Here is a 20,866-nt window from a genome sequence, read left to right as displayed (position 1 = left end):
AGTGGATATTTGGTCATTTGCAGAGTTCTTCTTCTTTTTTTTTCTTTTTTTTTTAGAATAGCAATTCATTCTGCGTGTTATTATGTAAATACTTCACCTGCACAAAATTTAAAGGTCACACATTTGGCGCGTTTTCATCCAGCAGAGCTTTAAAAACTACGGAAACGGAAAAGAGAGGGGGCGGAGCTAATGCCTGGCAGGGATCAGATGTTTCCAGGGCTGGACTTCAGTTCAGCGACAGGTAAGAGGCACATTACTGTTTACTACTACTAGAAAACTAAGGCAGAAATCCAACATGAACACTTTCAGAGAACTACTTTCTCAATACATAACTTTGCCTGCAAAGAAAAAAAAAAAAACCCTGTTAAAATTCAAGTTAAAACTATAACAGGAACAAATGCACCTACTTCCAGTGGTTGGTATGTCAGAGGTTCAGTGTGAGACATTCGTAGCAGGTGTCAGGGAGCCGAGGCATCAGTGGAGGGTGGAGGTGAGCAGCACCGATCCAGTTCAGGCTGACGGAGAAGAAAGTCATCCTATCAAATCACTTCCATCCATCCTGAAGCATCGGCGCCCAGCAGAGATCGGGTTCCAGCGGGCAGAGCCAGTGCCGGTGCCCAAAACTACCGCGTCGGGAAAAGAATAAGAGTCTTCATTTATCTTCACGTGTCTTAATGCTGGTGATGGAGTCACACTTCAGCTACAACACGAGGAGAAGAGAAAGCAGGACAATCAGCAGCTGGAGGCAGCAGGTTGTGGTGGCGAATCCTTCCGAGTTCAGACCTGAGGAGGAGACAGAGAACAACAGGGGGCGCTGTGTTTCAGGTTCTTGATCAAGAAATAAATATACAGTAACTCTGCAGGCAACGGCAATGTACGTTGTGTTCCCTGCACGTCCCGCCGCTGGCTGACGAGCTCTAAATAGCAGGAGCCAAATAGAAACATCACAGCATCGGGCTTCTCTCAGTGCCGAGTGCAACACAGTGGGATCCAGAGAGCAAACAGGAAGTACGATGATTAGCTCGGCACGTTAAAAAAACGATTTATAAACTATTCAATTCAATTATGTTATCATTGAATAACAGGGGAATAGGAATATTTGCACGTTCACTGTTGACTGAATGCGACTGGTCGCATGCCTGACACCTACTGGACATCTTTGGTATGCGCAGAGGGCCGCTGCCGGCGCCGGCGCCGCCCTCGGTCAGAGCCTGGATCTGGACCAAGTGCTCCCCCTCCTCCCCGGGGGGGACCTGCAGCTCCACGCTGGTCCTGTTGGTCTCCAGCGTCCTGGCGGCCGCGTCCCAGTTCTGACGGTAGTGCACCTGCAGGAGTGGGAGGGGGATTTCAGGAGTGCAGCGGTACTGCGATAACTGCGGGAGCCGAGCACGGCTGTTTCCGATAAAGTTTTGTTCGTGGCTGAAACGTCCTGAAATACCATTTACCACTGTGTACTGAAGCCAACAGGGCGCAGCAAACCATTTGATAAAATACTGAATATTGTTTTAACCTGCGTGAAGGAGGTTTTTAACCAGCTTGATGATAATAATAATAATAATAATAATAATAATAATAATAATAATAATCATAATAATGTCATTCTTAACTTCATTATATATTTTCCAACCTCCTGGCTTCCCAAAGTGTGATGCACTGGTTGCTGCAAGCTGTATCACTCGCCACCTCGGCGGTGTTCATTTTATCACCGAGCGCAGATCTTTTAATTTTGAAAGGGCAGACAGGGCCGATCCATAACACGGCGCTGCTGAGCTCTATCTTTCTCCTGCCATGAGAAAGTCATTTATTGGTCTGACAGCTGCTTAGGGTCTATTTGTTTCCCCCTCACCCCCCCCCACCCCCCACCCTACCCTTTTCCCCAAGCCCTTCCCCCCCTCCCCCGCCGCCGCTGCAATTTTTCCGACGAGCTCACCTTGTATCCCGTCACCTCGGACTCGTTCTCCATCGCCTTGACGTGTTCCCAATTTAGAAAGATCTTGGAGTTGGTCAGCTTCCACTCGATATTCCCCGGCGGCTGACTCGGAGCTGCCAGACAGGTAATTACATGCAGACAGGGCTTTTAGGCAGCGAGCAGCCAGATTAGTCCTGCTCTGCTTCTGTGTCAGAGGCAGAGACGCTTCGCGAGGCCCCCCCAATAAATCAAAACAAAGGCAACAGGTGCGTCAGGGTTGTCATACCTGGCTCGTTAGAGGGAGGAATCATAAGTTCAAGGTCCCACGGTGACTAAAATGTTGGCTCATGTTGCGGTCAGTGTTTCCCAGCAGCACCCTGTCCTTTTCACATCCTTTCCGCGACACTGGGGGGGGGGGGGGGATTAGCCCTCTGTGACATCACAAAGGGGAACAGCACCCTCCCGCCCCGGGCCAGGTGTCGGCTCCGCCTCCCTCTAAGGTCACCTTTCATTTGTTTTTTTCCCTTTTTCAAACACGTTGGAGGTCCAACTCAGCATTGGTTTTTATTTTTTTTGTAGGAGGCTGTAAACATAGGGCTAAATATGCTACTTCTCTACTGGGATGCGGAATAAAGACCTGAAACTGGTGAAATGTGGGACCTTGACAGCCAGTATTTGTGTTACTGTGATATACAAGGTTGTCGAAAACAAAAAAAATCACTGTTTTTTAGGGCCGGACATAAAAAAATCTTTTTTTTTCTCTCCTGTTGGTCGTCAACATGGATGATCTAGGATCCAGCACTCCCAGAATGGTGTTCCCAGGAACTCACGTGGTTTCCTGGTGGTGGCGCTGACGGCGGGGCTGCTGGGCCCCGGGCCGGCGCTGTTCTGGGCCCGGACGGAGATCAGGTAGACGGTGCTGGGCTTCAGGCCCGACAGCCGAGCCGTGAGGTGGAGAACCCTCAGCGTCTCGGCGTGGCTCCGCCCAGAACCCCTGGTCCAGTACAGAACCTGGAACCAGCACACAGGAGCTCAGAGTCGGTCTCGACTGCTGCACAACTTAATCTTGTAGCACTGAAGAGACGATGAAACCCAGAGCCATTTTAATCTGATTGTTGCTGTTAGCAGTTAGCAGTGAGCAGTTAGCAGTTAGCAGTTAGCAGTTAGCAGTTAGCAGCAGCACTTGTCATCCTGGACGTGATGTGATAAAACATTTCTTTTTTTGTCACATAAAGAGTTTAATATATGAAAATGTTGGCCTGACTGTTTATGATGAAATACACATGAAGTGAGTTAGCACTCGTATTAGCAGTATGACTTTGAATGTCAGAAAGAAAGAAGAAAAAAAAAGACTTCTTATCTCCTCCAATCCTCTAAAATCTGGAATTTGGAATTTAATATTTCATAATGCAGTGAGTGCCACACACACACACACACACACACACACACACACACACACACACACACACACGAAACGATTGTTGGTTTGACAAGGTGTTTTTTGTGAACGATAGATGACAAAATAAATGATAAAAATGTTTTCACCATCCAGCTATCAGAGAGAGGGTTGATGACAGGCGGCTTTGGATCTAATTGCCTGGTTCACGTCTGTTCTCCTGTGTGTAACCAGTGTGCTGTGCAAAAATTAACACCTGCCTTTCAAAAGGTGCTAAATCAAAATACTGACAGCGACAGTCAGTTTCAGCCGTGGTGAATCACAGCGCGATCATTTATTTGCATCCTCTCCAATTAATATTTTGCACGTTTTGTCAAAAAGGCAAAGCTACATTTCCGTGAAGCTGAAGGCGCTACAGGAGCTCCGTGCTTCATTCTGCCGAGTGACGATCGCATCCCTCATCTACCTTAGTGGATCGGCTGCGTTGTTAATTAGTGCGTCTAGTGACGTCCGATGACGTCTTTGGACAAAGCTTCAGGCTCAAGTGTCTTCTTTAAAAAGGTGGAGGAAGGAACAACACCACCCTCTCTGACTTCCTCTGTCCTGGCGCAGATAGAAACCCAACCCAGGGTTCCTGGTAACAGTGAACGCAGCATTTTGTGTGTGTGTGTGTGTGTGTGTGTGTGTGTGTGTGTGTGTGTGTGTGGCGGGAGGGGTGGCTTGTCAGGATGGGACCTGACGGGGTTTATGGCCTGGGAGGCGGAGGGAAGCCGGTCGGGGGAATGTCAGACAGATGGTTTTTGAGCAGGTACTTATTCAACTGGCTGCACACAGGTTTAGTGGGCACAGTGGTGAGTGTGTGTGTGCGTGTGCGTGTGTGTGTGTGTGTGAGGGGGGGGGGGGGGGGGGGGGATTAGCGGCGGCCTGGACTCGCTGATAACACGTGCATGCCACCTTTTTTTTCTGGCCTCTTTCCCTCCGTCAGCAGTTTAATTTTACAGCAGTTTGACTTAAAAAAAAAAAAAAAAAAAAAAATCCAGCTGAAAATAATCACAGGTTGGGTGGAAGAAGAATGAAGGAGAAACTTCAGGTGTTACTGCCTCTGAAACTGACAGAGGACAAAGGGTTCAAAAATATCTATTTTAATTTGACGCTTTTGTTTTTTCTTTAACTGGTCTATACGGATATTTTACCTGTCATGGTGTATTTAATTGTTTGTTTATATGATTATCATTACCAATTCATTTTAAGGGCCATCTCTTAAAGCAACTGTTTGATAATTATTTTACAGTTTTCAAGAAACAATGGAAATTTCCCCACTGTGGGACTAATAAAGGAAATCTTATCTTAAACTATTTATTTTATAATAATAATAATAATAATAATAATAATAATAATAATAATAATAATGTACTAGCATTTGCAAAAGCACCATTCACAATGACAATCTGTGTAAACACATGTAGTTTTGTTGATGCTTGTTACAGAAGGAGGTAGTACAACAATATTAAATATGTATTTCCTATTGAATGAGTAAACATCACTAACCGGACTCTCTACGTCGTGATTTTAGATTATTATTATTTTGGTCTAATCAGTTGGAGGATTTATCATCGTTTGGAAAAGTTCTGAGGAAAAAAAAAAATTGAAATGAAAACTTCAAAGGAGAGCACCGTGTTGGCCAAGAAACGGTGTTTACTGCCTCAGTCTGGGGTGTGTGTGTGTGTGTGTGTGTGTGTGTGTGTGTGTGTCAGTGGTGGAGTCACTCGCCTCCTCTGAGCTTTTATCTGCACTTTCCCAGCAGGATGTGAATCAAACGCTCTGCAGTGACCCTCTGGGCGCAGGTCAGCCCACCAGAGGAAAGTCCAGCATGTAAAATATCTGAGTTTCAAAAAAACAAAATAACCTTGTTGTTTGATATCTGGGTTTTCCTGGGTGGTTTTTCCCAGGAGACTGTTTGTTGTGGAGGATGGTGATGCATGATGTTCTCTCTCAGACCGCCGCCAAGGTCAGTCTGGGACTACAGGGGGCAGCAGCGCCACCTCCAGTTTGGCTTGTAGATACAAAACACTCCACTGTTTTCCCCACAGCTGCAGTTTTCCCCTCATCCTCCGCGGTTGGACAATTCCTTGTAGAAATATTCTCCTTCACTTTATATGTCCTTGTCTTGGTTCCTACCTGGTACGCCAGGATCTTCCCTGTGGAACCGGAGGGAAGTGGTTCCCAGTGCACCTGGATCTCCGAGGCGGACACGGCGCGTGCCCGGACTCTAGATGGCGCCTCGGACGGCTCTAGACACGATAACAACAGAGCGTTAGCAAGAGTTGCGAGTCCCTAGGGGTCATGTGTGTGTCGCACACGTAGGGAAAAACAAATGTTTGCGAGCGTTTCCGACAACTGTGTGGATTCGTTACAACCACCGGCTGCTAACAGCTGTACTGAATGAATAAATACAATAATTAATCCATTAAAATAGATTAAAATGAAAAAAGACATAACCACCGGCGTGTAGGTGTAGGTGATGCAGACTCAACAAGATCAACTACTTTTTTTTTTTATTGGTTATTTATTTGTTGTGTTTTTTTTGGTTGCTGGCAGTTTAAAGGATGCATTAAAGGAACAAATGACATGAAAAAATAGACAAAGTTTGGGTCGGGAATGTTCCGGTGTGGCTCCAACCACAAACCATAACGGTTTTACAGGAACTGCCAAGGCTGGTTGGGCTCCACCCACTCCCACATCATTGGACAGAGAGAGAGGGGGAGTCAGTTCAGGTTCAGAGTGTCTTCCAGTTGTGTGAGGTTCTTTTACAGACATCGGAGCTTCATTCATCTTTTTGTTGCAGCATCATTTGGTGTGTAAATTACTCCCGTCAAAGTGGACATATTAATAAAGTCGCGTCCAGTCAGATTGGTTCCCTGCGCTCACCTGGGCCACCAGATCCAGATCTTGGCCGGTGCATTTGGCGGGGGGCACCTTGAACATTTGTTTCCAACTGTCGGGGAGAAATTGGAGCACCAAGAAAGTGCAGAGAGGAAGGCCTGCTGGGAACTGAACCCATGAGCTTCTTGCACCAGTTTTTCCACTGTGCTGCCAGACAGTGAGGGGCTTCGGGTAAGAGGTGGGTTGAGGTTAGAACAGACCTGAAGGTTCAGCCGCTGTTTGAAGGGACACTTTAGACGTATTCATGTGAACACTGTGCACTGCATTGCCTGAATAATTAGATATTAGTGATTTAGGAATAAAGTGCTGGTCCGGACCGGCCCAACCCCCCAGAACACAGCCATTCACATCCACAAGTCTCCTGATGGATGAAGTCAACTTGCACCAGAGGAAGTCGTTCTGTACTGTAACTGTAAATACGCTGATGATGGAACAACTTCTCAGAGCGTCGGAAGAACTTCATCTCTCAGAAGATACACTACCAGTCAAAAGTACCGGTCGTGCTCGTGCATTTAGAACTTCACAACTATCTGCTGTGTTCAGCTGCTATGCAACTACTCTGAGCATCAAAGTCCATACAAGCATCATCGTCAGCGCCGGTGATTGCCGACCAGTGGGCGTTTCCTGCTCACCTTCCTCGGCAGAGAAGACCCGGACGGGCCGGCTGAACGGGCCTTCGCCCCGGCTGTTGTACACGCCCACCTTCGCCTCAAACAGGGTCAGTGGCGCCACGCTGTGGTTGCGGTAAACATATCTGGAGGCGTCGGGCGCGGCCACCGCCGCCTGGATCCAGGTGGCGCCGCCGAGCGGGCGGAACGCCACCACGTAGCCAAAGTCCTCGCCGGCGTGCTGCTCCTCTGAGACCGGCTGACAGCAGCGGGAGGAATGGAGCAGAGGGAAAGTTTTTAATTTGTGTCTTATCTTTGGAGCGCCACCAGCAGCTTCCAGAGAAGAAATAAATCCCCCTTCCCCCGACACCGCTGCCGCACCACCGCCTCCACAAAAAAAAAAAATGTCCGTCACACCCGAGCGTAGATATGCACTCTTGGAGTTTTGCACCAGCTGCGCATCTCTGCTCTTTGATTTAGTGGACAGAGTCAGCAGGTAGCAAATCAGAAGAGAAGCCTGGGAGCTTTAATTAAAAAGCCTATGGCCCGCACACTGCTGTTGCAGTACCAGAGATTGGTCTTGGTCTCGAGACCACTTCTTACAAGCTTCGGTCTGGTCTCTGTCTCAGACTGGGAGGAGGTTCTGGGTGACGTGGATGAGGACGACTGAAGAGGCTGCGGTGCGGGCCTGGAAAACCCACCGTGTACGACGTCAGCAGACTCGACCATCATTGAGTCTGGTCTCCAGAACCTTGCAGGCTTTGTTTGTACAAGGACATGCAAGCAAAATGTTTTCCTGCATGTTGTTTGTGCTTGTCATGCCATCATTTTCCAGTAAATCATTTTTAATTTTTTTTTAATCTTAATGGTTAACAGCAGCTGGCAAAGCAGCAACATGGTCAAGAAAATGATCAAAAGATGAAAAGAGAAGTTGTGATTCATTGTCTTGGTCTCAGTTGGTGCGGCCTTGACCACAACCCGGTGCTGCCCGCTTTTGGTACCACTAGTTCCTCAGATGTTCCCAGACCACCCCCCCCCCCCCCCCCTCTTCCTCGCTGAATGGTCCTTTTACCTCCCAGGTGATGACGAGCTCCCCTCGAGCTCCGCCGCCGCCGCTCACGTTGTTCGGCGCCACCTTGGGAACTGAAAAGAAGATGCAGGAAGCTAATCAGCGGGACTGGGAGCGTGGAGGAGTCCCATTCAGGCGGGCGGCGCCGCTTTGAACAAGGTGATCACAGCCTCTCGGCTAAAAGCTCCTTATTTACAAAGTGGCCTCGCCGTCGCCGTCGCCGCCGCGAGGCAAAAAAAGCCGGAATTACGGCTCCTCTATTGACAGATGCACGGCGACACGTGTACAGGGCGTCATTAGCCCGGCGCCATGTGTGAGCGCCGCAACAGGAAACCTTGTTCCCGTGTGACTTAACCAGCAGGGAGGGAATTATCCAGCTAAGCTGCTCCAAATAGACACTTTGATCTGCTGCCTGTTGGCGCTCGTGGGTGGGTCACAATTTCTCTGAATGACGCTGCAGAATGAATTGAAATTAGGAATTAAGAAAAAAAAAAAAAAAAAAAAACCTTGTAGAAGTTCCAAGTTTCCTGTGACGACGACGCGGGTGCACAGGCGTCGGAGGAAAATAAAAGAAGCCAACTGGAGGTTTAGCAATGACGAGGCGCTACGCAGGAGATGGATCGCACGTTTAGCACGCGGGATGGATTCATTCGTTTCAGCGAAGGGGGAGGAAGAGGAGGAGGAGGAGGAGGATGAAAGTGGGAGAATACCTGCAGCTGCGGTTCGGATGTGTTTGGATGGCGTGCTGGGTTCTCCCACGCCAACACTGTTGATTGCCACCACCCTGAACTCATAATCCACCCAGGGGTTCAAGTCCCTCACGGTGGCGTGCATCATCTGTCCAGGCACAGAATCAGGAACTAGGATTAAAGAATTCAGAATTCAGATGGGATGCTTTTTAATAAAAAAAAACAACAAAAAAAAACCCAGCAACTTTATTTTTTCAATTGCGACACTTTGTCTTTATCTGAAAACCAGCACACAAAAAACCCTGCAGGTTTTAACAGAACTGAGGGGGACAAAATGGTCCACAGAACTTCTGCAACAGTGCCAAATGAAAGTTTAAGAATAGTGGAAATAATTATGGCAAAAATCCTGTGTAGGGTCGAGGGGCTTGGCTGTTCTGATGCTATATTTAAAATAAAATCACAAGACTTTGACCATTTTCAATGATAACCACAATGACGTCGCTCATGGAGGTTGTTGCAGAATGTTTCATGAACATATTTGCTCATATTGTAGGTTGGATTTTGCCTGTGTCGGCTAAATCCAACGTACGTTTTCATACGTTTCAAATCAGTCCATGCTGTTGATGATGTTTGATGAGGTCATCAGGGTTCATTTGGCTTAACAGTGACTGGTTTTGAATGGCACACGCCTCTGGAGAATTGGCCACAAATCCTAGATGTTATTTATGGTTCTTATCGTGGCTGTTTTTTTTCCAGAGTTGCGAGGCTGTTATTGCCGACTGCTGCTGCAGCTGCTGCTGCAGCTGCTGCTGTCACCTGTGCGAACGGACTGCCAGCCGATGGAGCAGGGAGTCCTGGCCTGTACTGCGTAGCTGGTGACGGGACTGTGGTTGTCGGGGCCTGAGGCCCAGGACAGCTGGACGGTGGTGTCGGTGACGTCAGTCACCTCCAGTCCATCGGGGGCGCCGGGCGGCCCTGCGGCAGACAGACGGACGGACAGACAGACAGACGGACGGACAGACGGACAGACAGACAGACAGACAGACGGACAGACGCGTCAGATTATCTCTTGTTTTCTTTGTAAGAGTCGTCGGTGTTTGACCAACATGAGAGGTCAGAAACATGAAGCATTCAGAGCTTTGCTTCTTCTTGGGGAAACTTCCACGTGTCTGGAACGGCACTGGCACAGCGGCTGCGCCAACATGTTCAATCGTTTAATAATTTGATAGTTCATTATAGACATAAAACTAAAATAGTTTGTTTCTTTATTGTCCGTGGCCGTTCCAGATGTTCTCTCTCTCCTGGGACAGTTTGACCTCAGTGACGCGGCACGTCATGTGACCAGAGTGCGACGACGGCGGCGGTGAGGCGGCTGGAGGCCTCGTACCTCTGACGGTCAGATCAGCCGCCGCCGACACGGCGTCCACCTCCGTCTGCACGGCGCACACGTACTTCCCAGAGTGCTTGAGCTGGACGTTCCTCACCATCAGGTCGCCCGCCAGGCCCTGCCCACCAGGGGAGGACAGCAAACAGGAAACAGGAAGTCAGCAAACCAAGCAGTGTGACAGCTCCTTCAGAGGAAAAGGGGTTTTCATTTCCTGTCGCACAGGCGACTGCACCTTTTGGTGCGTCAACGCCCCCCCCCCCCCCGAATACAAACTATTCGTGTGGTATTCGATCCGGTTGGGGCGCGAAGGGAAAAAGCAGGGAAACATAAAGGTTGTGAGTGGATCAGGCCGGAGGAGGGACTGATTGATTTTCTCATCCGGCGACGCAGTCTGTGGGCTGGATAAATGTCACCGCCGTTCACAGGTGTTTTTCCCTGCGGACACACACAGTCAAGTCGAGCCGCGTCCGTCTCATTGGCTGGAGGCGGTGGTTTGTGACACCGGGGGCTTCAGAGGCAGAAGGCTCCACCCTCTGATCTCCGGCGGCGTCCTGGAGATTTGTTTTTACCTCCAGATGTCCAAGATATTGGAAGGAAAGAGAAAAAAGAAAACCACCCCGGCGGATGAAGGCGCTTCTTCTCTCTCTCTCAAACCAGCACTTGATTTATGCAGATCCTTCATTCATTTCCTCTCTGCAAGCGGTTGCAATTGTAAAAAAAAAAAAAACAACCAACAAAAACAACTTGACAGGACAAGAGAGAGACAATGGGCATCTAATAGTATTGTCAGTACCCAGTAGATTATTTTGGTAAAACACACCGACGCTGTTGAGTTTTTCGGACTTAAATTAAAACGTCAGAATTGTGCGACTGTCCTTCAGTAAAATCTCCACATTAAATCAGTTCGACCCACAACAACAGAACTGCCATCCAAACAGTGAGGAAACCTGTTGCTTTGGGATCAGCCGCAGTACGACAACAGAGTTTAATGGCGGCGCTCTTCCGACAGAAAGCCGACACAGTCATTACAAAAGTAGACTCATTCTTTTTAATCCAGGTTTTGTTGAGGGATTAGACGAGTTAGAGGGATTCTGTGGGAATCAATATAAAAACATGGAGCTGCAGAGGCTTTTTTCTTATAAACATCAAAGCCGCAGCTCGCTAACACATGTTTTAGTCAAAGTTCTACAAAGAGCAAAAGGCAGATCCTCATATTGCTAAGATTTCAATTCTGCTGCCTTTCGTTAAAGTTGGTCAGAGTGTAACCAGACCAATCAGCATCATTTGCGGTGAAAGGGGCGGAGTCACAGCCTCGATTTAGCTGCGGCTGAAAATCACAAAGCTATTCTTGGACCCGACTCCACTCAACAAGCATCATCAGCGTTCCACCGTGTGACACGTACCGTTCCAATCATCTCCAGGTGCTCCTGCCTGCCGAAGTCGATGGCTTTGCCGCTGAAGAACCACTTGAAGGCGGGATCCAGGGACGGGTCGCAGGACACCTCGCAGGGCAGAACCAGGCTCTGGCCCACGTCGGCGTCCAGGCTCAGCGGAGGAACCGTGATCCTGGTGGGCTCTGAAGGCGTCAGGGGAGGGAGGGAGGGAGGGGAAGAAGCGATGAGGGGGCGGGTCCCAGTCAGAACACATCCTGGTCTCGAAGGAACCTGTTGATCAGTTCTAGGTGCGGCGGTGGCGGAAGGGAATTGTGGGAGAATTGCAACCTGGGTGGAAGGTGAGGAAGCCCGATGTTTTTTGGGCCATGAAAAGTGAATCTGCTCCACACGGTCCGTGTAATTAAGCGACGTTACATAACTTCACTTAGACCTCACGTCTTGCTCGCATAAATCAGCCATGAATAATTGACGACGCCGCAGTCACAGAGTCAACTGGTTGAGCAGAATAGCACTTTCCTTCTCCCTCGCACTGCGATCATCATTACTCCCCCAAAAAAAAAACAGAATCTGGAAAAAAAGAAGTTGCTCTGGCAGGTCTCTTTTTGTTTTTTCTCTAAATCTGAAGGCTGAAGAATAAAAGATTTCTCAGCGCTGCTGCTGCTGCGGTGGTGCCGGCAGTGGCTCGGCTACATGAACAATTGCTCACAGCTGACAAAACCATGGATGACTTATATGTCTGTCAAAGTGGCGGGAACATAAAACAGTTATATATTTCATTATCAATTTCATGCTTGAGGTACGACCCCCCGCCTCCCCCCCCCCCCCACTCCATTCCCTCAGACCAAAGTTTTGAAGCCTAAGATAAAGAAATATACAGCTGGGAGGAAGTGGGTACCCTTCACCAGCAGCGTTCCAGAGCTGCTGGACGTTCCGAAGTGGTTCCTGGCCACACAGGTGTACCTGCCCTCGTCCACCTTGGAGATGTTGGTGATCCGCAGGGTCCCGTCCTCGCTCACCGTCTGTCTGAGGAGAGAGACTCAGCTGAAGATAGGTCTTCATCACCACCATCATCATAGTCATCTTCATCATCATCATCATCATCACCACCACCATCATCATCATCATCATCATCATCATCATCATCACCACCACCACCATCATCACAGTCATCTTCATCATCATCATCATCACCACCACCACCACCATCATCACAGTCATCTTCATCATCATCATCATCATCATCACCACCACCACCACCACCATCATCATCATCACCATCATCACCACCATCATCACACCACCACCACCACCATCATCACAGTCATCTTCATCATCATCATCATCATCATCACCACCACCATCATCATCATCATCATCACCACCACCACCACCACCATCATCATCACAGTCATCTTCATCATCATCATCATCATCATCATCACCACCACCACCACCACCATCACCATCATCATCATCACCACCACCATTATCATCATCATCATCATCATCATCAACATCACCATCACTACCACCACTACCATCATCACCACCATCATCACAGTCATCTTCATCATCACCACCACCATCATCATCATCACCACCACCACCATCATCATCATCACCACCACCACCATCATCACCACCATCATCATCACCACCATCATCATCACCACCATCATCATCATCATCATCATCATCATCACACCACCACCATCATCATCATAATCATAAACATCATTATAAGTGCCGTTGTTAGGGACAATCACTCCAACCTTGATTCAATTGAGCGCCTCCTACAGGTGACAGGGGACAACGGCAGTGTGCCTGATCCCACCTCGACGTGACAGATGTTTTAATTCTGCTATTTTCCCATCATATTTTGTCTGTTCTGACTGACCTAAGCGACCAAACATCGCGAACTGAAATGCTCTCAGCACAATCCGGTTCTGACCGGTAATAAGATGGCCGTGTGCATTGCAGGAGCGCCAATAGAAACAAGGAGAAAAGGAAGCGATTCAGCCGGTGAGGGCCGGCAGCGAGCAGCTGGCTGCTGTCTGGCCGAGGCAGCTGGTGACTCACTTTCCTCCCCGACGACACTTCCGGCATCGTCCTCCAGGGGGGACGACGCGCTCGACTGAGTCACATCGTGAAAGGCGATGAGTCGCGGTGAGTCGCAATGATCTGGTTTGGAAAAGCGGCTGAAGGGGGCGCCGGTTAAAGCTGGTCAGCCATGAAGATGAGGAACTAAATAATATGAAATAAAAAGCAATGGAAAGTCAGATTCCTTGCTAGCACCTTAAGGTTGGTGTGAACATGTCAAGTATTGTAGTAATTGTATATGTATATATGAAAAACTGTATATACTGTATGTATGTGTCATAGAACCTATAGTTTTCCTATAGTTTTTCCTTTTTAAAATGAAAATGAAAATTCTAATTTTAAAGCCATTTAAGAAAAAGGTTGGAGAATATTAACCGAGCCACAATCACAGCACCCCCAGCTGGCCAGCTTTGGAACCAGACTGCAATGGTCGCCTGCCAGGCCGTTAAGCTGCGTTATTCCTCTGTCTGTACGGAACCTGTTGAACAGTTTCAGAACTTCTGCTGTTCCTCAAACGTCACAGGACAAAATAAATAATCAAACTAAACAGAAGGAAGCAGGAAGCCGTTACAACCTCCTCGCCAGTTTTACCGCTCAGCTACATCATGCTGTAAAAAAAAATAAATAATAAAAAAAATAAAAATCCATCAATAAAGGAAGCGAGTGCTGCTAATGAGGCTCCCAGCAATAATTAACGCCGGCCGAGACGAGGCGAGGCGATGAAGAAGCTCATCAGCCCAGGAATCTTCAAGAAAACAAACGACGCAAAAAAAAACACAGCCAATGGAGGAAAAAAAAAAAAAAAAAAAATTTTTTTCAAACACTGAAGAAACTCGTGGCCGCTGCTAGTTGTTGTTTCTCCAACATGTTAAGAAGCTCAAGGTTGCTGCAGAATAAATACGTATGGAGGTGGCCGCAGGAGCTCGGATCCGATTTATTGACGGAAAACACAGCGAGCTGACTGATGGAGGCGCTGTGGACGTGACCTGGTGGGGGTGGTGGTGGTGGTGGGTGCAAAACAAACAGTGTAAAAGGAGAAGCTGCTGCAAAACATCCATCCCAGCATTCTTCCCCTGCAAAGAGACCATAACGAAATCAATAGCCGGCAGGGTCACAGGACCGGCTGGTGAGTTATGCAGAGATACGTGGTGGCGGCGGTGGCGGCGGCGGCGTGTATCGACCGGAGCGAAGACGAGAAAAAAAATTGTGCGGATGGAAGAAAAGGAGACAAGAGCGACAAGCTGGAACACAAAAGTCTGCCTGACAAAATGATTTTGATCATGATGACGACTTTATTAAAACATCGATTAGCTGCCAAAAGCGGCTGAATTTCATTTCAACGACTTTGCGTCGTCCATGACAACAAAACTGGAGTGATTTCATTATTTTGAAATTGTTCATCTCCTCCAGGTGACCCCATGACCCTGAGTGCAGGAGGAAGCGGGTACTGAAGATGGATGGATGGATGGATGGATGGACGGACGGACGTTCATCTCCTCTCAGATCAGCACAATTCTGATACAAAAACCCAGGAGAGCAGTGATTGGAGCGTGAGTCAGGCTGCACTCACGCTCCAATCACTGCTCTCCTGCGGTGCCGCCCCCCCGCCCAAATATGGATTCTTCCAATTTCACAACGGACCGGAAGCTGGAGGCGACGGCGCCGGACAACCGGGAAACCAGCATCCAGGCTTCCCAACCAATCAGTGATGTCACCATGACTCCGCCCACCTTAACATTCAGCCAATGTATCTGCATTTAATGAGGAACTCTCCTCCACCTTAAACTCTGTCGTGACCTTCTCAATCCTCCACCTTTCAGATTTTAACTCAAATTGCTTCGACACACAGGGACGAGGATGTGTGTGTGTGTGTGTGTGTGTGTGTGTGTGTGTGTGTGTGTGTGTGTGTGTGTGTGTTCCTGTCATTGTCGCTTTTAATCAGCTTTCACACTCAGGCCTGCGTGGTGCCGTCTGTGGTTTTATCGCTAGCGAGCGCCGAGCCAAATGATGTCGTAAAAACAGCGAGCGTCCTCTAGAACTCTGCTGCTGGAGTCGGCTGTGTGTTGTTGTTTGTGTGTGTGTGTGTGTGTGTGTGTGTGTGTGTGTGTGTGTGTGTGTGTGTGTGTGTGTGTGTGTAGGGTAGAGGACGAGGACGAACAGGGACACTGAACACACTGGGAAAAGTTCAGTCGTTCCTCAGGGGGATTCAAGATTCAAGAAAGAAAAAAAAAAGAATCAAATCAAATTGAATCGACTCCCTTGATGATTTCACATGTTGAGATTCAGAACAGACGCACCTGTGTTTGATGATGTGTGCTTTGGGATGAAACGCAGAGGATAATCCCTCCATCCCTCAGGCTAAATGCTCATTAGAGGATCACAGCGTTTTTCTTCATACACTTTTTTAAAAACTTTTTCTAAAGATTTCTGGATTAAAGACCAAAATGTGTCTTTTGAAGATTGACGGCTGAACCCCCCCGACCCCCCCCCCCCGGTTGAGGACGGTGATTTGTGACAAAGGGTCGCACCATCTCCCGTCTCTTTTCAACTCGCCCACACAATCGCCTCATTGACAGCAGTGCGTGGACGCCCACTGCCCTGGCGAGCGGCGACGGTGGGCGGAGCTTGAACCACAGCGTGTCAGCGGAGGAAGAAAAAGCTCCATTTAATCAAATGATTCACACCGCGCCCACACATTTGAGACATTTGTCCCTTCTTCAAATAGTGAAATATGCCCCATACACACTCTGCTCCTTCCTTCCTCTATAATCACGTGTGTGCCTACTCACTTATGTCTACGGTTTGTGTTAGGTTTTGTCTTATTTGTTTTTATCACCGATAAAAAGAAGGAAAAATAAAACAGAGCATGTGTCAATCATTGAAAAAAAGCGAACACGCAACAACCTGCGACGACAACGACAAAACGAGAAAAGGTGACCGAAAGTATACGGACCAATCACTCTGCATTTCCACCTCAACCTCCAGTCCTGTCCCCCAGGGGGCGCCACCTACCTGCCGCCGTCCCTCAGGAGCTTCCCCTCCCTCCACCAGGAGAGCGCCGCCCTGGGGGAGGCGTGAGGCCGGCACTCTAGCGCCACCTCTCCTCCTCTCTGGATCACTGTCGACTTCCTGACGGGTCGGCGGGCGAAGTCGGGCGGCAAGGCTGCGGACACACAGGGTGGCCAGCAGGTGGCGCCGAGGGGGAGGAGGGGTTGGATATATATTTATTTGATATATAATCTGCATGCCATCGTGCATCAAAAGCAGAACAGAAAATAAAGGCGGCGCTCACCGGCGACCTTCAGCTCGGCGCTGGCGTGCACGGCGCCGAGCTCGTTGTGAGCCACACACTGGTACATCCCCGAGTCGGACAGTCCGATCCCAGAGAGGGTCAGCCTGCCGCCGTCCAGCGCCAGCCGACCCTGCAGAACACAAACATATATATATATATATATATATATATATATATATATATATATGTATATATTTACACACACACACATTCGTACCAAACGCTTTCCAAAATAACATCAACAGCATATGAGAGAGAATGGAAAAAAACCAAAAAAAAAACAGGGCCCCCACCACCACCACAACCACCAGGGGGCGCCCTACGCAACTGCATGGGCTATGCCCGGAAATGCGACCAATAAAAACCTATTCACAGGTTTTTATTGGTCGTCACCTTCAGATCTGCCAGACTTGGATATGTTACCATTATTATATTATCATTATTATTACCATTATTATTATTATTATTATTACACCTCGTTCGCTACAGTCTCAGTGTTGAGCATCCTTGTTCTCAGCAGGCGAGATATTGGCCACGCCCCCTAAGACACAGGAAGTCTAGGAGCTGCTGCGCTGTGCCTCAGGTGGGCGAGTGCAGAAGCAAAGAGTGACAGTGTGAGCAGCCGAAACTCACCCCTGGCGTCATCGGCCGGCCGTTCTTCAGCCAGCTGTAGGTGGGCGGAGGCTTCCCGGCCGCCCGGCACTCCCACTGCAGCCGGGCGTCGATGACCACGTGGGCGTCTCTCAGCGTCTGCACCCAGTGCAGGTGCTCCACGTCTGCGTGGGGAAAACACTCAGTTGTGAGCAGTGGTGCTAATACAAAAAAAAAAAAAAAAAAGAATGACTGAATAAATTAATCCAATCTTCAGATCTTCTTCTGAAATTCTTGTTTTGTTTCTCAAAGACAAGGTTGCTTTTAATTAAACTTGAAGCCTGGGGGGATTCTTCCTGTTATTAAATGTGTGTTTTCAGTCTGGGAGAGTGAAGCCTGCTCCTCCTCCAGCTTGATTAAAGCCCCGCCTTTCAATTAACCCGATTGGGACAAAAATACTATTTACAAGTGTGAGGTCTGAGTGGGAGAGAACTTCCATCCCTCTTTGCTCTGAGCCAAGGTTTCATTTCCCACATATATATATATTTTCATTATAATCTATTTCAGAAGTTCTGACCAAATGATTCATTATTTTGCAACAGAAATAATGCATTCTGACATTTCGATTCCCTCCTTTTCTCCCCCTCTGTTTTTCTTTCAACCCAATTGACCTTTTCAGCAAAACTCACACGCACTATTAATTTCAGTTTTGCTCCCGCCCCCCAAAAGCTCCAGTTCTCATTGAAAGCATAAATAAATCAACGATAATCTCCGAACAACACATTTTTGCCTCCCGTCAGTCTTTGATGAGTGGACGCACAGAGACGGCGCGAACGCTCGACAAGAAAAGCGCTGCAAAAAACCTGATAAAGGAAAATACAGACGAAATTGCAATGTGCGATTTAACTGGGAAACAGGTGAGTTCGGTCCAGAACAGGCGTGGGCAAACTACGGCCCAGGGGCCATAGACGGCCCAGTAAGCTCATTAATTCGGCCCGTCAACCTTGAAGAAATGATATTCATAGTAAGTCAATAATACAGTACAAGATTCAAATCGATACATTTTTTTTTGTGTGTTTTCAGAGTCTGAACACCAGAGTCTGGTGGGGCTTCACAGACACTGATTATGTTCCAACGATTCTGTTCATTTTAAATGGACATGAAAGCAACATCGTGTTTTCTGCGTATCCCATGATAGACTCGGCCCGCCCCTGGTCTGGTCTGGTCTAGGAGGTTCCACCTGCTTTGCCTGCAGGCCAGTAGCTGCTCCACAGCAGCAAAATCAAACATTTTTCATATCTTCTCCAACCGGTTTTATCGTTTTTAAAACTGATAAAACCTCCGATGCTATCGCTGACGCCACAGAGGGAACCAGCGCATGAGACAAACAGCAGTTGCTGAGGTTTTATCGATTTTAATCTGACATTTCAGTTTGTTGATAGTGTGTGTGTGTGTGTGTGTGGATTTAAAGTCAGACTTTATTCACTCTCAGTTTCCACTGCTCCCCCTCCTTCCTTGGCTTCAGCTCTCTGTGGACTCCTCAACTTTTCCACTTTTCTGACCTCCTACAAGCAGCTGAAGCGCTGATATTTCATATTTTACACTTTTCTTCCTGAATTGTCGGGAGTGCAGAGAGAAGGCGTCCAGCGGTGCTCAGAAGCAGGCAGGAGAGGGAGGTTGGAGGGGCTGGGTTCCGTCCTCACCGTGGAACAGCAGACGCCCTCGGGCCACGCTCCCCCCTCTGCTGTTCTCCGCCACGCACTCATACACGCCGGCGTCCTCCGGCCGGAAGTACGGGATCTCCAGGACGCCGCTGCTGGAGTGGTTGATCTTCATCTTGCCCGCTAGCGGCTGTCCGTCCGCTCGCCTCCACCAGATGGAGGGTACGGGGCTGCACGGGGGTTGGACACACAGGAAGCCAGCGTCACTCCTCCAGCTGACACCACGTACAGTTAATGGTTGCTACGTTTCTTCTCATTTAGGTCTCCTATCATTATATTTCATCTTTATTTTTGTGTTTAGATGGTTTCAATCCTTGAAACTTTATCTGTGTGTCTATGTGTCTAAATCTATTCAATGTCTCTCTTTTTATTCCGTGCGGTTTTTTTACCCTGTTTTTATGCTCTCAGTTTCCAGGTGTTTCCTCATTTTCCCGCCTCAGTCGTCAGAGCCCTGCCGTGTCTCCACTTGAACAGTTTGGTCTGTGTGCGTGTGCGTGTGTGTGTGTGTGTGTGTGTGTGTGTCTGCAGGAGAGTTCAGCTTTTTGGAGGTTTTGTTTTTAAATTGTGAAGCAGTTTAGTTTAGTTTTTTATTATTATTACTTTTATTCTCTGACTGAATTTTTGGATGGATGACTAGTGAGTAAAATTTGTCCAAAGCATTTTGGGTCAATGCAAAAACACGACACACGGCTGTGCTCAGTGCATTTCTCCACTGTGCAGGCTTCCCTGTAGTTGTAGTTGTCTAATAGAGTCATCCCTGCACACATACAACATACATGATACCTCACACCGTACAAAACACAATAATACATCTCGGTATCGATTGACACTGACAGCAACGCCGGTATCGGTATTGGTGTCTATGTGTTCATCTGATATGTGGATGTTTGCACTCACTTCCCCAGCGCGAAGCACTCCAGCTTCACCGACGAGCCCTTGGAGACGTTGAGGACGTCGGGGAAGCGAACCTCGATCTTGGGCTCGTACTCGCCCATCGCAGCTGGTGGGGTGATAAACAAAAGGCGTGGACGGACGGACAGACAGACAGACAGACAGACAGACAGACAGACAGACAGACAGGGATGATACATCCAGGACGGAGCACCAACGAGCTCTCTTGTTCTCTTGCTCTCACCGCTCGGAGTGAGTGTGAGGTGTTTCCATCTGTGAAGTGCTTTTAATATCATGAGGTGCTTTTAATATAATATTATATATAATATAGCTGAATCCCTGTGGCTGTGGTTTGCAGCCCCCAACCGGGAGACGGTGGCGGCCTGATCCACAGTCGGTGGTCTGTGGCACCAATATTATTTCACAGCTGTAAATAAGTCCAGAGTCTAATCTCTCCATACAAAATCAGACCAAAATAAATTAAAGAGAGAAATTTAAAAACAAAAACGAACGAGGAAATGTGAGCAGACAGTGTCAGCGAGCAGATGACACCGAAAATATGAGATTAGTTTTTCCAGCTGCCTTTTTCAGCTGTTTTTGAGAGGAAATAATCGGCCAACTGTGCTTATCAAGTTGGTTTCCTCTTCTTCTTTGTTGGTGTTTGGTTATTTTGGTGGTAAAAAACTGTCACTGCTAATCGATCGGCATGTTTGAGGACCTAAACAAGATGGAAGTCAACCAAAACCGACGAAAAGAAATGCTTCCTCCGCCTCCGTCCTCGTCACCTCTCGTCCCTGTCCTGCAGCTTTTCTTACCGTCCCGGCGCACCACCACCGGCGTGGGCGAGCTGAAGGCGGTGGCGTTGGTCATCACGTT

At 48.2% G+C, this 20,866-nt stretch overlaps 1 protein-coding gene across 3 annotated transcripts in view; it reads right to left on the bottom strand.

The window, feature by feature from the left end:
- Positions 1–684: 684 nt before the first annotated feature.
- Positions 685–20,866, bottom strand: part of cntn6 (contactin 6) — a 69,371-nt gene continuing 49,189 nt past the window's right edge. For all 3 annotated transcript variants that reach the window (XM_076013389.1, XM_076013387.1, XM_076013388.1), the window contains 18 exons: positions 20,806–20,866; positions 19,997–20,099; positions 19,082–19,269; positions 17,421–17,563; positions 16,788–16,917; positions 16,508–16,658; positions 12,291–12,418; positions 11,405–11,577; positions 10,002–10,119; positions 9,431–9,589; positions 8,636–8,785; positions 7,929–7,999; positions 6,881–7,115; positions 5,484–5,596; positions 2,740–2,920; positions 1,931–2,043; positions 1,151–1,325; positions 685–783 (listed from right to left, as the gene is read on the bottom strand). The exon at positions 20,806–20,866 is cut by the window's right edge and continues 143 nt beyond it. In XM_076013389.1, the coding sequence (XP_075869504.1) occupies positions 701–783; positions 1,151–1,325; positions 1,931–2,043; positions 2,740–2,920; positions 5,484–5,596; positions 6,881–7,115; positions 7,929–7,999; positions 8,636–8,785; positions 9,431–9,589; positions 10,002–10,119; positions 11,405–11,577; positions 12,291–12,418; positions 16,508–16,658; positions 16,788–16,917; positions 17,421–17,563; positions 19,082–19,269; positions 19,997–20,099; positions 20,806–20,866 (2,475 nt within the window). In that variant the 3' untranslated portion in view covers positions 685–700. The remainder of the gene's footprint in view (positions 784–1,150; positions 1,326–1,930; positions 2,044–2,739; positions 2,921–5,483; positions 5,597–6,880; positions 7,116–7,928; positions 8,000–8,635; positions 8,786–9,430; positions 9,590–10,001; positions 10,120–11,404; positions 11,578–12,290; positions 12,419–16,507; positions 16,659–16,787; positions 16,918–17,420; positions 17,564–19,081; positions 19,270–19,996; positions 20,100–20,805) is intronic.

Source organism: Nelusetta ayraudi, unplaced genomic scaffold (genome assembly GCF_046127955.1).
Source record: "Nelusetta ayraudi isolate G7.1 ecotype Tasmania unplaced genomic scaffold, CSIRO-AGI_Nayr_v1 ptg000146l, whole genome shotgun sequence".
Taxonomy (NCBI): domain Eukaryota; kingdom Metazoa; phylum Chordata; class Actinopteri; order Tetraodontiformes; family Monacanthidae; genus Nelusetta; species Nelusetta ayraudi.
This window is presented reverse-complemented; position numbering and strand designations above follow the sequence as displayed.